The sequence below is a fragment of the Manduca sexta genome, chromosome 28, assembly GCF_014839805.1.
Source record: "Manduca sexta isolate Smith_Timp_Sample1 chromosome 28, JHU_Msex_v1.0, whole genome shotgun sequence".
NCBI lineage: Eukaryota > Metazoa > Arthropoda > Insecta > Lepidoptera > Sphingidae > Manduca > Manduca sexta.
The window spans coordinates 9394329-9407445 of NC_051142.1; the positions used below are offsets into that span (position 1 = coordinate 9394329).

The 13117-nt window shown below is 37.8% G+C and overlaps 1 protein-coding gene across 2 annotated transcripts; it reads right to left on the bottom strand.

The window, feature by feature from the left end:
* Positions 1-11290, bottom strand: LOC115445108 (gamma-tubulin complex component 3). 2 transcript variants are annotated; one of them, XM_030171207.2, is made up of 18 exons: positions 10929-11290; positions 10512-10678; positions 9628-9741; positions 9413-9554; positions 8423-8605; positions 8245-8327; positions 8048-8165; positions 7479-7610; positions 7202-7292; positions 5394-5548; positions 4894-5098; positions 4525-4664; positions 4004-4210; positions 3574-3791; positions 3196-3337; positions 2954-3068; positions 2404-2578; positions 1-402 (listed from the first exon to the last, which is right to left on the bottom strand). In XM_030171207.2, the coding sequence occupies exons 1-18, from the start codon at positions 10999-11001 to the stop codon at positions 370-372; spliced, it is 2493 nt and encodes an 830-aa protein (XP_030027067.2). In that variant the 5' UTR covers positions 11002-11290; the 3' UTR covers positions 1-369. The 2 variants fall into 2 exon arrangements, with proteins under 2 accessions (XP_030027067.2, XP_030027068.2); XM_030171208.2 differs by lacking the exon at positions 10929-11290 and adding an exon at positions 10785-10900.
* Between the last annotated feature and the right edge of the window lie 1827 nt (positions 11291-13117).

Consider the following 13117-nt stretch of genomic DNA (forward strand, 5'->3'; position numbering starts at 1 on the left):
TAAATATAAAAAAAAATGTATTCATGTAAAAATCAAATCAGTAGGTCTCATGGCACTAATAGAGAGCTTTATACAATTAATAGTTAAAACCATTTGGAATGCTAAATGTCTTGTGGCAATAAAACTATTCTCGAACATTAATAATATTTGAAAAATTAATGATAGAGCATTAAATAACTGTGATGATTTGGTTGATTGTGAATTAAAGACGAAAATTAATTATTCTTTGTGCTATCCTTAGAGCGTACTATACAATTGTACTTTAATACGAACTTATTTTTGTCTGCGCGGGAGTTGTGTTCATGTAGCTGGTACGAGGCCACGCCGCGACTTGCACGGACGAGTCTTGAGCTCCGCGGATATCACTTATCATTTCTTTTTAGAGCGCTCTATCAGCTTATTCTGAAAAAAAAAACATTGACCTTTAAAGAAAACAACATATTTTTATTACTATTTATAGTTTTTGCAATATAATATGTACATCCTTATATTATTAACATATGACAACAAAAAAATGACGCCCCTAATATTTTTCGTATCATAACTCTACCTAAGGGTAAATAAATACAGCATTTTGAAAAACGAATAAAAAATTTACACCATTTACCCATCCATTCTTAAGTATTTTTATACAAGCTAATAGCAATGGATATTGATAATTATTGGTTGATAACATCACTGACGTACACACTACACACACCATTGACATATTATATTCTATAGACACGAACATCCACAGGTTTACACTAAGACTCGAGTTCTTATATCATGAGCGCCACTCCGTACACAACTACAAGATGTCAATATTAACCATACTTATGTCAGTTTGAATGGATTGCAGTTCAATTCAGTTGAATAGAGTGAATGTTCTGAACGAACAAATCTAGTACGTAGTACATCATATATATCGATGACACATACTTAATTATTTATTACTAAGTACAAAAACATCATCGAGTCGCCTTGGAAGTGGGACAACTAAAAACATTAATTAATGTGGAATTATATAAATAATTAATGTTTTGTTCGGTGCCATTAACTATATAAGTTGATCCAATAAAGAAAATTAATCTAAAATAGCGGCGCTAATCTCTCGCTCACACAATACCGCCTTCTATATTAACATAATAGAGAACTGGATGCGTGAAAATAGTATGGACTAATTTTGCTATCATGCTACCTCGACAGCTTTCATAAAGATATGTTTGTTTAGTAGAATTTAATAAAAAGAAATGTTAAGTTTATATTTTATTAAGGTACTGTTATACCTTTTATTTTATTTTATATTTTGCAGCGTGACCAGATATCAAAGATGGCTTAAAAATGTATTTTTTTTTAAATTAGTCAAGTAGATTTAACCAATGTTGACTTTTACATATTATTATGTTATTTATTTAATTTAATTTTTAGTGGACAATTTTTTTTTCTTAGTATATAAAAAAAATATTTTTTAATGCTAAGAAAAAAAAGGCTAATATTATTTGCGAACGTTACTCTCAAGTGTTAACGCAAGTACAAGCAGAACGTTCTAACGTATAAACATGGTCATTATGATTACGTTACTATGTAAAACCACATACTTAGCTTCTAGAAAATGAAAAATTGTAATAAGACTTGACCCGTGCATGTAGAATAAAAGTGTTAGTTTCGAACAATATAAATATCAATAAAATGGAACTTCAAATTTACGCGCCCTAGTGCCACTTCTACTCTAAGAGAATTCGTCACAGCGGCGACATCTCATTTTCAATCAGAAAAACACTCACACACAAAAAGGAACAAATTCCATTACAGTTGGATTAAAATCAACTTTGTATTTTTTCATACAAAAGAAACGTCATAACATAATATGTATTATGGCTTCAATCGCACGTTAACTCGGGACGCTCTATCCGTTACAGTTTCTATATACCTAATACTAGCTTTTAATTACGGCTTCGCCCGCGTAAACGAGTTTTCCGGAATAAAAGTCCCGCTATATACTTCCCAGGAAAGAAAGAGGCTTATGTCCTTCACAGGGTCTTAGATTATTCATACCAAACTTCATCGAAATCCTTTGGTTATTTCTGAGTTTATCGCGTTCAGACCATTGGTTCAGACAGGTAGACAGATGCGGCGGGGGACGTTGTTTTATAATATATTTTTAAGAACATTTTAAAAGGAAAATACATGATAGTATACAGAAGGTATGTGATATGAATAAATGTATGTAGTAGAATGTCGCAACGGAACATTTTTCACAGATGCTCCGCTCCTATTGGTCGTAGCGTGACGTTTTTTTAGCCTATATTACATTAAAACATTTTTTCAATTCGAACCAGTAGTTTCTGAGATTAAGGTGTTCTTACAAACAACAAACTCTTCAGCTTTATTCGTATAGATTATTTATAATTTATATGAGACCTTGGCCAAGTTGAGTCCGATCTCGCTAAGCCGCTTGTGTTGGTAGGTGAGCGGTTCATGCAGCTTGGCATCGCCGCGCTTGTAGAAGTCGCTGTAGTCGAGTCGGAACGCGAGCGTCTGCAGTGACACCTCCGCATGCAGAGCCAGTTTCAGGATCAGTGTTGTCACGTGACCTCTGTACCAAATAATTCAACGTTTTAATAGACTATAAAATTGATTTTAAGCCGCCTTTAAAATTATAAAGAATAAAACATTCACAATATTCCAATCGTGATAATAAAAAAATATATTTCTGATATTCCCAGTGGACGATATCGCTCTGCCTGTTCGTCGTAAAAACGAGTTCTTGAAACTCTTACACTCCACAAGACCACAGTTACTAGTTAATTTTCAAGGACAGCAAGAGCTTAAGTCCCAACCCAAGTCACCACCCAAAAGTCCGGTATGTTTGTATAAGCCGGTGCTTGCCAGGCTGACAATCGTATAGACGTTAACGTCAAGTTAAGTATATATTTATTATATAGTTGAAAGTTGCTAAAATGATAATAACCTGTATGTTCGCGCCCATACATTTAAATCGGCTTTACGATTTGCCAAGAATTGGTGGAAGTTCTTTCGCTTCTCTTTATCTTGAACCTCTTCGGATGCCGTGAAAGCGTATTCACCTGAAAGAAACTAAATCTTAGACTTCAAATTACAGAATTAATCAAAATATAAGAGACTAAATAGTTGACAACGATTTTGTTTTTCATTTGTAGCAAAAGATATAAAATAATATATGTAAAATGTTACCCCGTGCGATCCTGTCTTGTTTGAGTTGTTCGATGTTGTCGCGGCGGTCGAGTTCGGCGTTGATGCCGGCGTGCAGCGTCGCCTCGAAACTGCGCAACGCCAGCGTTTCGTTCAGTACGTTTCCCAAGTACGACTGCAGCTCCTAGTGTACACAATATTAAACATTGTAGCTTTATTATACAAAAAAAATTATACTGAAAGAGTGCCGAGTATTCATTTTTAATAAGGGTGATGGAACTTCGGGCAAGTCGAAATAATAACCGTGCAAAACAAGTAGAAGAACAGTCAAACTGATGGGAGTCACAGGTGGTGTAAAAACAAACACCCGGCCATTCGATATGTCATTCGGTGTGTCTCGTGTGTGGCGGAGTGGTCGACCTGCGTGGAGTGATGGATCATAGCGTGTATGGAGTGGCGGTCGAGCGCGTGGTGGTGCAGCCGCAGCAGGCTGTCGAGCGTGTGGCGGCGCGCGGCGGCGGCGAGCAGGTCGCGCCAGGCGGGCTCGGCGCCCACGCCGCCCGCCTCCTGCAGCGCGCCGCACAGCCGCAGCGCCTCCGCGCGCAGGCACGACACGCGCCGCAGCAGACCCCACACCTCTACAACACAACCGACCGATCATTAAACGATACAATTTGTATTATTTAACCTAGAAAAATTGGAATTATTGAGCTGTTGGATGGTCCAGCATGCGCTTGCTAATGGTGAAAACCAACCCACTAACCACTTATTTGCTTCTCTGTAAATTCTAAATATTTGTGGTATATTTCCATAATTTTAAACTTAATACAGTATTGTATTGTGTGTGTACCGGGCATGTGTTTGAGCCGCTTGTGCAGGATGGTGTGCTCGCGCCAGGCTTCGTGCAGGCTGTACTCGATGCGCTTGATGCGCCACAGCTGCGCGAAGAGCGCGCGGTACCGCGCCGCACACGTGGCCGGGAACAGCGTGCCCAGCGGCCCGTCCACGCGGTACTGCAGCGCGAACACGTCCCAACCGCTGTCATCGCGGCCGTCGCCTGATCCACAATGCATACTCACTATCTAACGCATCAACACACAATTACTACAATAATAGATATATACTACAGGAATAAATATTAAAATTACTAGTAATCCCAACCGCATTGACGTTAAACAAAAATACGAAGAACTAAACCAGGGGCTAAGGTCCCAATAGTAAAGTGCTAAGGCTTACAATGGGAATCACTTAGGTGTTAGGGCCCTATATATTTTTTTTTTATTTTCTTTTAACGTGAGGACTGTAAAATAGTGTCTTATCTAAGGCCACAGTGCAGGTTTACAGTAGCATGAAGTGAGTAAATGAACGTACAGTTGGGGTAGAGGTTGACGTGCAGGCGTGCGAGCACGTGCGGCGGCTCGTACTGCGCATTGGTGGCGCGCACGGCCGCTTCCAGCGTGCACGATAGGTTGTGCACGTACAGAGACGTCGCGGGCTTGCTAAGCTCATCCCTGCACATATCATATTATGGTTATTTATAAAACTTGTGATATATATTATAAAAAAGTTAAACAAATTTCGAGCCGAGCTTTAACGGGACAAGACGCCCAACTTTTAAAACGAAACTTCGCACCACACAATACACTATGACATTGCTAATTTTATTTTTTATTTTATGTCATTATTTTACAACTGGCGTAAATTGATAGTAGTATAAATATAATGAACGATAATACTGACTGCAGCAGGGTCATGAGGTGATGCACGAAGTCCCCTTGCGCGAGCAGCAGGTACCGGCGGTGCGCGGCGAGGTGGTCGAGCAGGTGGTGGTGCGTGGTGAGCGCGGCCAGCAGGCGCTGCGACGCCGCCGCGTGCGCCTCCGCCACACCCGCGCGAAGCCCCTCCGCCTCCCACCACGCCACGCCCTCGCCTTCCGCTTCCGAACCTACCGCACCGTATTAATCACTCCAAATAATTTATTATATACGTAGCAAGATTGCTTCTAATCTGATTTATCCAGATTTGGTCTAGTTTATAATGTGTCAGGCCAAAGTTATAAAATATCATTGAAAACAGTTTGTTTTGAGGATTTGAAAATCTTGTAGTTCTTCAGAGAACAGAATCAATACAAAATTTAACGATATCACTACGGATATCCCTGATAAAACTGTTTAAAACAACAACCACAAAAATAACAACAAGAATTGACGAGGAAAATGACGTTATTGTAGTAAGTTTACCGGTGTGCGGTTTGAGCAGTGCCTGCAGGTGATGCGCGTGGTCGGTGGAGTCGGGCTCGTCAGCGCACGCCTCGCGCATAAATACCACGCTCTTGCCGGTCGCCAGGATCTGCGCCGCCTGCTCGCGAGACATGAACGACGGCACCATCCACTCCCTGACACGCGATAACAACTTTTAGCCATATTCTTTCTTTCGATACATAGTTTATGCTATTCGGTAAGGATAATCAGAATTGGAGTTTTAATGTCGGGATATTTCGTATCTCAAAGTCCCGAGACTTTTGGTAAATTTCATTTTCTGGAGTCCCGTGACTTTGAGATCAAGACTCGAAGCGAAACAAGGTTAATGTTTTTGTATTGTAATACTTTTATTTTTAAGAGGACTTTTTGCTTTCTGAACTTTTTGATGTAGGTAACTTATAGTGTTAAATGTTAATTGTTGAATATACTAAAGTTCAAAGTAAAATTGGAAACTAAACTAATACAGTAAAACCCGTTTAAGACGATTTCACAGGGACTCAACCAAAAACGCGTCTTAAGCGGGAAAGCGTATTATGCGGGATATAGGGAAATAAAAAACGGACCTACTACATACGTATGTATTAATATTAGGTATTAATTGTACATTTAAAAATTATATACGTTATATAAAATGCCGTGTATCTATCACGTTATTTAAAATAATCACTTATTTTAGTTTGACAAAAAGATTTTGAGGCATTAGCAATTACAAGTTTTAACGTAATTTAACTTTTGTAGTGCGTCTTCGCATTGATTCAAAGAAGTTACATAGCGTCTTAAATAATTAACTGCTGATAATGCCTGGGCGTGTGACAAAATCGGAGTTGACTCATCTTCTTGGTTATTATCACTTTCAGCCTCTTCTTGTGTGTTATTCACATTCTCAATAAGATCTTCAATTGATTGAATTTCGTACGATGCCACATTATCATCAATGGTTGGAGTTTTTTAGTTTGTGATTTTTTATCAAAAGCATTCAATATCTTAATTTTTTCTTGAATTGACAAGGCCTTTCGCTTAATTGTAGTCATTTTGTAACAAACAAATGATGTGCACACAACACAATACGAAGAATACAGAGCACGAGCGCGTAAGCGTAGGTAGTAGCCCGCCTAAACCATCAAATGACAACAAACTGACCACGCGTCCCCCGTCCCCCGCAAACCCGCCGCCCGCACACGTTCGGTCGCTGTAGTTCAGTCAGTCCGCTGGCCGCTGCCGCAGAGGTAATAGGTGTTGGCGTTAGGGCGTATTAAACGGGATGACGAATCGTATTATGCGTTAAAGAATGTATGAAAACATGTCTCAAGTTGCAGGGACTGATGCAAAATGGCGTATTATGCGAGAAATCGTATTAAGCGTGATCGTATTAAACGGGTTCTACTGTATTACTTAAAATAGCCAATCAGTGAACAGTGTATAATTAAAATCATAAATATTAAGATTTAATTCTATCTTCTATATAAAGGCGTGAGTTTTTAACATAAATTTTGTATATTGAAAATTATTTCACTATTAGGAAGCTACATTACCCCTAGATGCGAAGTGCTACTTTTATCTCAGGAATAGACGTACACGCGAGCGGAGCCAAAGCTATTTATCATAGGTATTATAGATAAATGTAATTTTTATAAATATTTCGCATATGCATTTCGCGAAAAATTACGAGTCTAAATTAATTCTGCGAAGTCTTGAAGTGCCAGTCCACTTTGAGGTTGTCGAGACTTCCCACAAATAAACAGAACAGAAAAATATCTGAAATGTATATGATCTTACTGTACGCTTACCTTACTCTGTACTTATCATGCCACATTCTATCTATAGGCACACCGCTTCTGCTCTCGATAAAGAACTCATTGAACGGGTCATCTATTTCACCTGCGGGAGGGACGTTTATAAAAACTATAAATTCGACTTCATTCTCGTCATAGATGCTTGAAATTGCTTAAAATATAACTGAATAAGTGAAAAAATCATATAAGTTTGGAGTGAGTGAGAAGTAACACGCTACACAAGCGAGAGATTGGTGTGGAATGTGATGTGGGATGCGCGTTGCGGCGTTACCGTGCAGCAGCCAGCGCGTGAGCATGAGCAGCAGCGGGTAGGTGAGCGCGGTGAGCAGCCGCCGCGCCAGCGCCGCCACGTGCTCGTCGCCGTGCCGCACGAACCGGTGCACGCACGACGCCAGCTCGCCGCCTGCACCAGAACATTTTTACTAGTCACTAGTATATTTTTCACAATTTTGTGATTTGAGATCAACTTATTATTAAGGCTGAAAGTTTTGTTTTGCTATACTCGATATGCCTCATCATTTTGAGAAACAATATGCTCTTTGGTTATGTCGTAGAAAAACGATCATTATCTTAAGATAGCAATTTTAGCTTAATGGACAATAAAAAAAACCATGTGAAAATTTTATGTTCCTTCAGAGAGTTTATTGATTCTAGCCCCCATAGTTTTTTAGTAAACGGATCAATGAACTCCCTATGAGATGGCAAAAGTACATAGATCACAATAGTGCTACTTTGATTAATTTATTATATTATAAAAACAAATCTACTTTGTATTCCTCCCATACAAAAGGCGAATTTCATAATATTAATGTAACTAGATTTAAAATGCATATAGACAACCTTTCTTGTGGTGCGCGGTATGTGCTATGTTCGCCAGCCACGTGAGCCGATGCAGTGGTTCTTGTGCCCACACGCATACGCGTCGCAGCGTCGCACCGCCGCCGTCGCCGTCGCATGACTGTTGAACATCCATATGTACATTTCTGCGTAAATATAAAATAATAATATACTTTTCTAGTAAATATGTATTTACCGACCTGAGATTGCAACAAAGCGACACTTCGATAATATTCAGTGAGTTCGTCTCTAATTGCCGCTACCAGTCCTTCACCCATTAAACCTACAAACACATTCATACTGTCATCTTGTTCTCCATAATGAAACAAAATAAAACAAAATATTTGCAATAATATATATCTAATAATTTAATGCTACCATGCGGCATGAGTCCGGAAGAAGGGTCGATAAACTCTTTTAATCTGTCGTGAAGGAAGCCGAGATGTGCGATACGCGAGTAGAGCGTTTGTATGGGCCGCGAGCCGCCGCCCGCGCCACGCGCACGCACGCCCGTCGCCGCCAGCACTGCGTCACGTACACAACTGCGCTCGTTCGTTCGATCTAAAACACAACTGTTTTAATCAAATATACCATTTTAACTCTATACTTTACCATGTCTATAGTCTAGCTCTAATATACCACACATACAACTATTTATGCTTGACAAGTGATAATCTTTTGCTATATTGGTGTGTATCTTGAATTTGAATGCGCACAATCAAATCATAATACATAATTCTAAGGTCATAACGACCAATCTCAACGGAGATCAGCAAGTAGGCAGAAGATATTATAGTGCACAAGCGTGTGCGCAATACCGGACCGGTGAGACAGCAATCCGACATGATCAGAGAGAGATTAGGGGCAGGACCAACGGATTTACGTCCTTTCCGAAGGATGGGGGTATCACACCGCCAACTTCCGGACTCCGAGCTGCGACTAAATCATTTAAGATGGAAAAACCCAGTCACAATTATTTTACCCAATGATTATTCGGGATTCGAACCCAGAATGGTAACCCAGAGCGGTAGGCGTATACATTTTCAAATACGTCACCGAGGCAGTCAGCGCGGTACCTGACACAGACACAGTGCATTGCGTGTTTTGGTATTGATTTCAGGTTTTCCTAAGGGTAACATTCCGTAATTAGAGTAGTCAGTGTGCGGCCACAGCTTTAACAGACTGATTGTTTCAAATAAATAACACATATTTCCCTCCATATCTACCACAGTTGCTACACAATGGTCAAAAATAAAATTTGTTACTATTCATATATTGCACTTTCTGCTGCATCTGCTGCAGACTAGTAAATATTAAGTTATGTATGTAACATAAAATTATTCTTAAGATTGGATAACTAATTCTCACCAGTGGAATGCAAAGCAATCGCCATATTGCTGTTTGATTGTAGGCTTTGATTAGACCCTTGTTTATTAGTGTTCCAGCTTACTGAGCCTATTGTACTTTTGCTTGCACTTGATGTGGCACCAGACAAACCGGTACTTGATTTCTTAAACAAAATGACAGTATGCAATTTCAATTGCAATTTGGGACACATAATGATTATAATAACTAATACTTACAATAGTGGCTAGATGTGGTATAGGAAACAACTGCTGTGTGGGTTCCAAAGGATGTGATAACTCTGACAGAGCTAACAATAGTGTCAACACTGAAACACGCTGCTTCAGTATAAACTAAAATAATAAAAACACAGTTAAACCATTAAAAGGGATTATCAGAGATATCAAGGAACACTGAAATTCACTATAATCTAAATAATTTAAAGGTATGTTTACAAAAGTTAATTATAACATGAAAGTTATTTAATTGTTATATTATATTTTCTTATATGTTAGTCCCACATATTTCTTTTTAAGTTTTTTTTAATTACATTGATAAACTACAAGTCCCCATTATTGTGGACTGAACTTACATCAGTTAGCTTACATGACAGGTTTTAAATGTAGTTGCAATATTGAATATATGTTATTAATGGTTTAATTATGAATTTAAATAATATATGTATTTATACAGGTATTATCATAGGTGTGACTTCACCCATTCTTCTTTCGCTGTTCAATCTGTACTTCAATGGTATTCACTTCCTATCGAAATCACAAGGTCCACCTTGCAGTTAGCATTTAAAATGAGAGCAAGACAACTGCTACTGGATAAAATGGCAGAATCACCACCATGATTTATTATAAATTATGTATTTATTTATTTATCTTATTCTTATATGTGTAATGCCTATATATTTAAATTATTCCATTTTATATAATATATTATTATTATTATATTTATTATAACATATACATACTTTTAATAACAATATTTCACCTTTTTTATTTCTTCACCAACCTAAGGTCAACTGGTACAGAATGCCTCTGGCATTGTCTGCCTATTTATTTATCTGTATATACAGTGTATAAATATATAAATATTTTTAAGAGTGCAAACTCACAGAATTCTTTAGCTTAGAGTAACATTCATTAAATTTATCAGCATCTCTTGCTGAAATAGCAGCAAGCCTGGAATGAATCTTTTGACAGAGCATTCTCTCATCCTGTCCTGTACGGGTTTTCTCTCCAGTTGATGATAAATATGATACTGCCAGTTCATATGCACCATCTAAAAATAGGTAAATTATGTTGCGTTTCATTGAGTCCTATTCTACACACAACTACAATTTTCAAGGATAAATCAATCAATGCAAAAATTTAATACAAAAAAAAACCTTTATAAAAACTTGATAAGAAAGATTTAATATCCATTGTTATTTATAAATTCGGACTTGAATTCTCAAAATTGCCAAAAAAACATAAGTGAATATTTATAGTAAAATTAGCTTGACAGAATTGTTTTAAAAATGGAATTATACCTGGGTCAGCTGACAACTGTGAACACAATTTATGAAGCTGTGCTGCAAGATTGCTTGATGGCATATCCATCATTTATTAGGAACAAGAACATATAACATCAACAGAAGAACATTCAAAAAATTACACTACGAGGTTGTAGAAAATGAACATTGGTATTTTATTTGAAAACATGAAAGTTAATTTGAAAATCACTATGGTTCGTGAATAAATAATTTCAACCAAACACAATTAGAAATTGTTAGGATATAACAATTAACAGAAAGAAACAGAAAACATTAATTGAACTACCGAACTACCATTGAAACGAACATTAAATTTTAATTTTTTTGACGTTTGTCAGCAAGATGTCTTGATCAGTCTTGATCTAGCAAAGTTGTTTTGTTTAGCATAAATATATTTTTTTTTCTCTCTCTCTGGCAAGGGGGGGAAAGCATAAATATTATTAGCTGTTCTTATGTATTTAAATATAGTGACGTACTTCCAATTTTGTTGAAAAACCTAAATCGATAATATAAGTGAGTGATAACAGTGATGATATGGATATTATCGACTATAATACATATAATAGTGTCAATAGTATCGATAGTATTACAAAAACTATTCGTTTTTACCAAAAAATATCGATATAGCAATACTATCGAAACATTACTGGCTATCGATACTATAAAACCATCGACCCTATCGATAGGTTTTCATTAAAACGAATGGTTTTTTACAATACTATCAATACCATCGATACTATTGAATGCATTACTATCAATAGTATCGATATTATCGCTGTTATCAATAGTATTGCACAAAGAGAGTTATCGATATTATCGATAGTATCGACAGTATTGACACGTGGCAATATTATCTATAGACAATCGATACTATTGCTTTTACCTTGACTATCGATATGCAACACTACTGTGCTTTTATTTCATCCGGCCTAGCGCAACAAGGAACAAAAAATATTTTGTATGAAATTGACATGGCATTTAATGGCGGATACTGCTATCTTTCTCTCTCAGTACGATTCCTCTTTCTATTCCTCATCCGCCATTATTAGTGTTTGTTTACTTCCTGACGTTTTGGAATACATTTGTGTTTTATTGATTTATGTTTGTATTATTTGTTATTCAAACAAGTATAAATATACCAAAAAGTGTTTTTGTTGGTGTAAGTGAATACGTTTTAAAGACTTGCCACCAAAAAAACGTTTGTTACGTGTGAAATTTGTGGAAATCGAGCCAGTCGAATAAATCACAAAAGCAGAATGTTCATGGCTAAATTTCCATTGGATGAGGTCAGGTAAGCATTAATTACATGTGTTTAGTCATCGCGCAAATAAAGTAGCTTAGAAATAATGAAAATTCTCATTTTCTAATTACCATTGTGTTACTAGTGATGTATGTTATTATCGATATCGATACCTGCTTAAATTTATGAATCAATTTGCCCTCCGTAGTTTCACCCATTTAGGTCCAGATTCTGTGGGAACATAGTGATAAAAAGTAGTAATTCCAACTATCTACACACCAAGTTTAATCGCAATCATTTTAGATTTTTTTGCTGGTAGGAATAATAAACATACAATTGCATGCACACGCTTTATAATATTAGTAAGATGATGACTGAACATCAGGACAAAAAATACTAAAGTCGTGTATGTGTAGGTGTGTGTGTGTGTGTGTGTGTGTGTGTGTGTGTGTGTGTGTGTGTGTGTGTGTGTGTGTGTGTGTGTGTGTGTGTGTGTGTGTGTGTGTGTGTGTGTGTGTGTGTGTGTGTGTGTGTGTGTGCGTGTGTGTGTGTGTGTGTGTGTGTGTGTGTGTGTGTGTGTCTGTGTGTGTGTGTGTGTGTGTGTGTGTGTGTGTGTGTGTGTGTGTGTGTGTGTGTGTGTGTGTGTGTGTGTGTGTGTGTGTGTGTGTGTGTGTGTGTGTGTGTGTGTGTGTGTGTGTGTGTGTGTGTGTGTGTGTGTGTGTGTGTGTGTGTGTGTGTGTGTGTGTGTGTGTGTGTGTGTGTGTGTGTGTGTGTGTGTGTGTGTGTGTGTGTGTGTGTGTGTGTGTGTGTGTGTGTGTGTGTGTGTGTGTGTGTGTGTGTGTGTGTGTGTGTGTGTGTGTGTGTGTGTGTGTGTGTGTGTGTGTGTGTGTGTGTGTGTGTGTGTGTGTGTGTGTGTGTGTGTGCGTGTGCGTGTGCGTGTGTGTGT

What these genes read in the sequence shown, in the direction of transcription:
- LOC115445108 (XM_030171207.2), bottom strand. Translation starts at nt 11,001, where the DNA reads ATGATGGATATGCCATCAAGCAATCTTGCAGCACAGCTTCATAAATTG. An exon ending in GATTGCTTTGCATTCCACTG is followed by an intron (nt 8,606 to 9,412) that starts GTGAGAATTAGT and finishes GTTGTGTTTTAG; the next exon opens with ATCGAACGAACGAGCGCAGT. An exon ending in TCGGACTCAACTTGGCCAAG is followed by an intron (nt 403 to 2,403) that starts GTCTCATATAAA and finishes TTTTTTTTTCAG; the next exon opens with AATAAGCTGATAGAGCGCTC.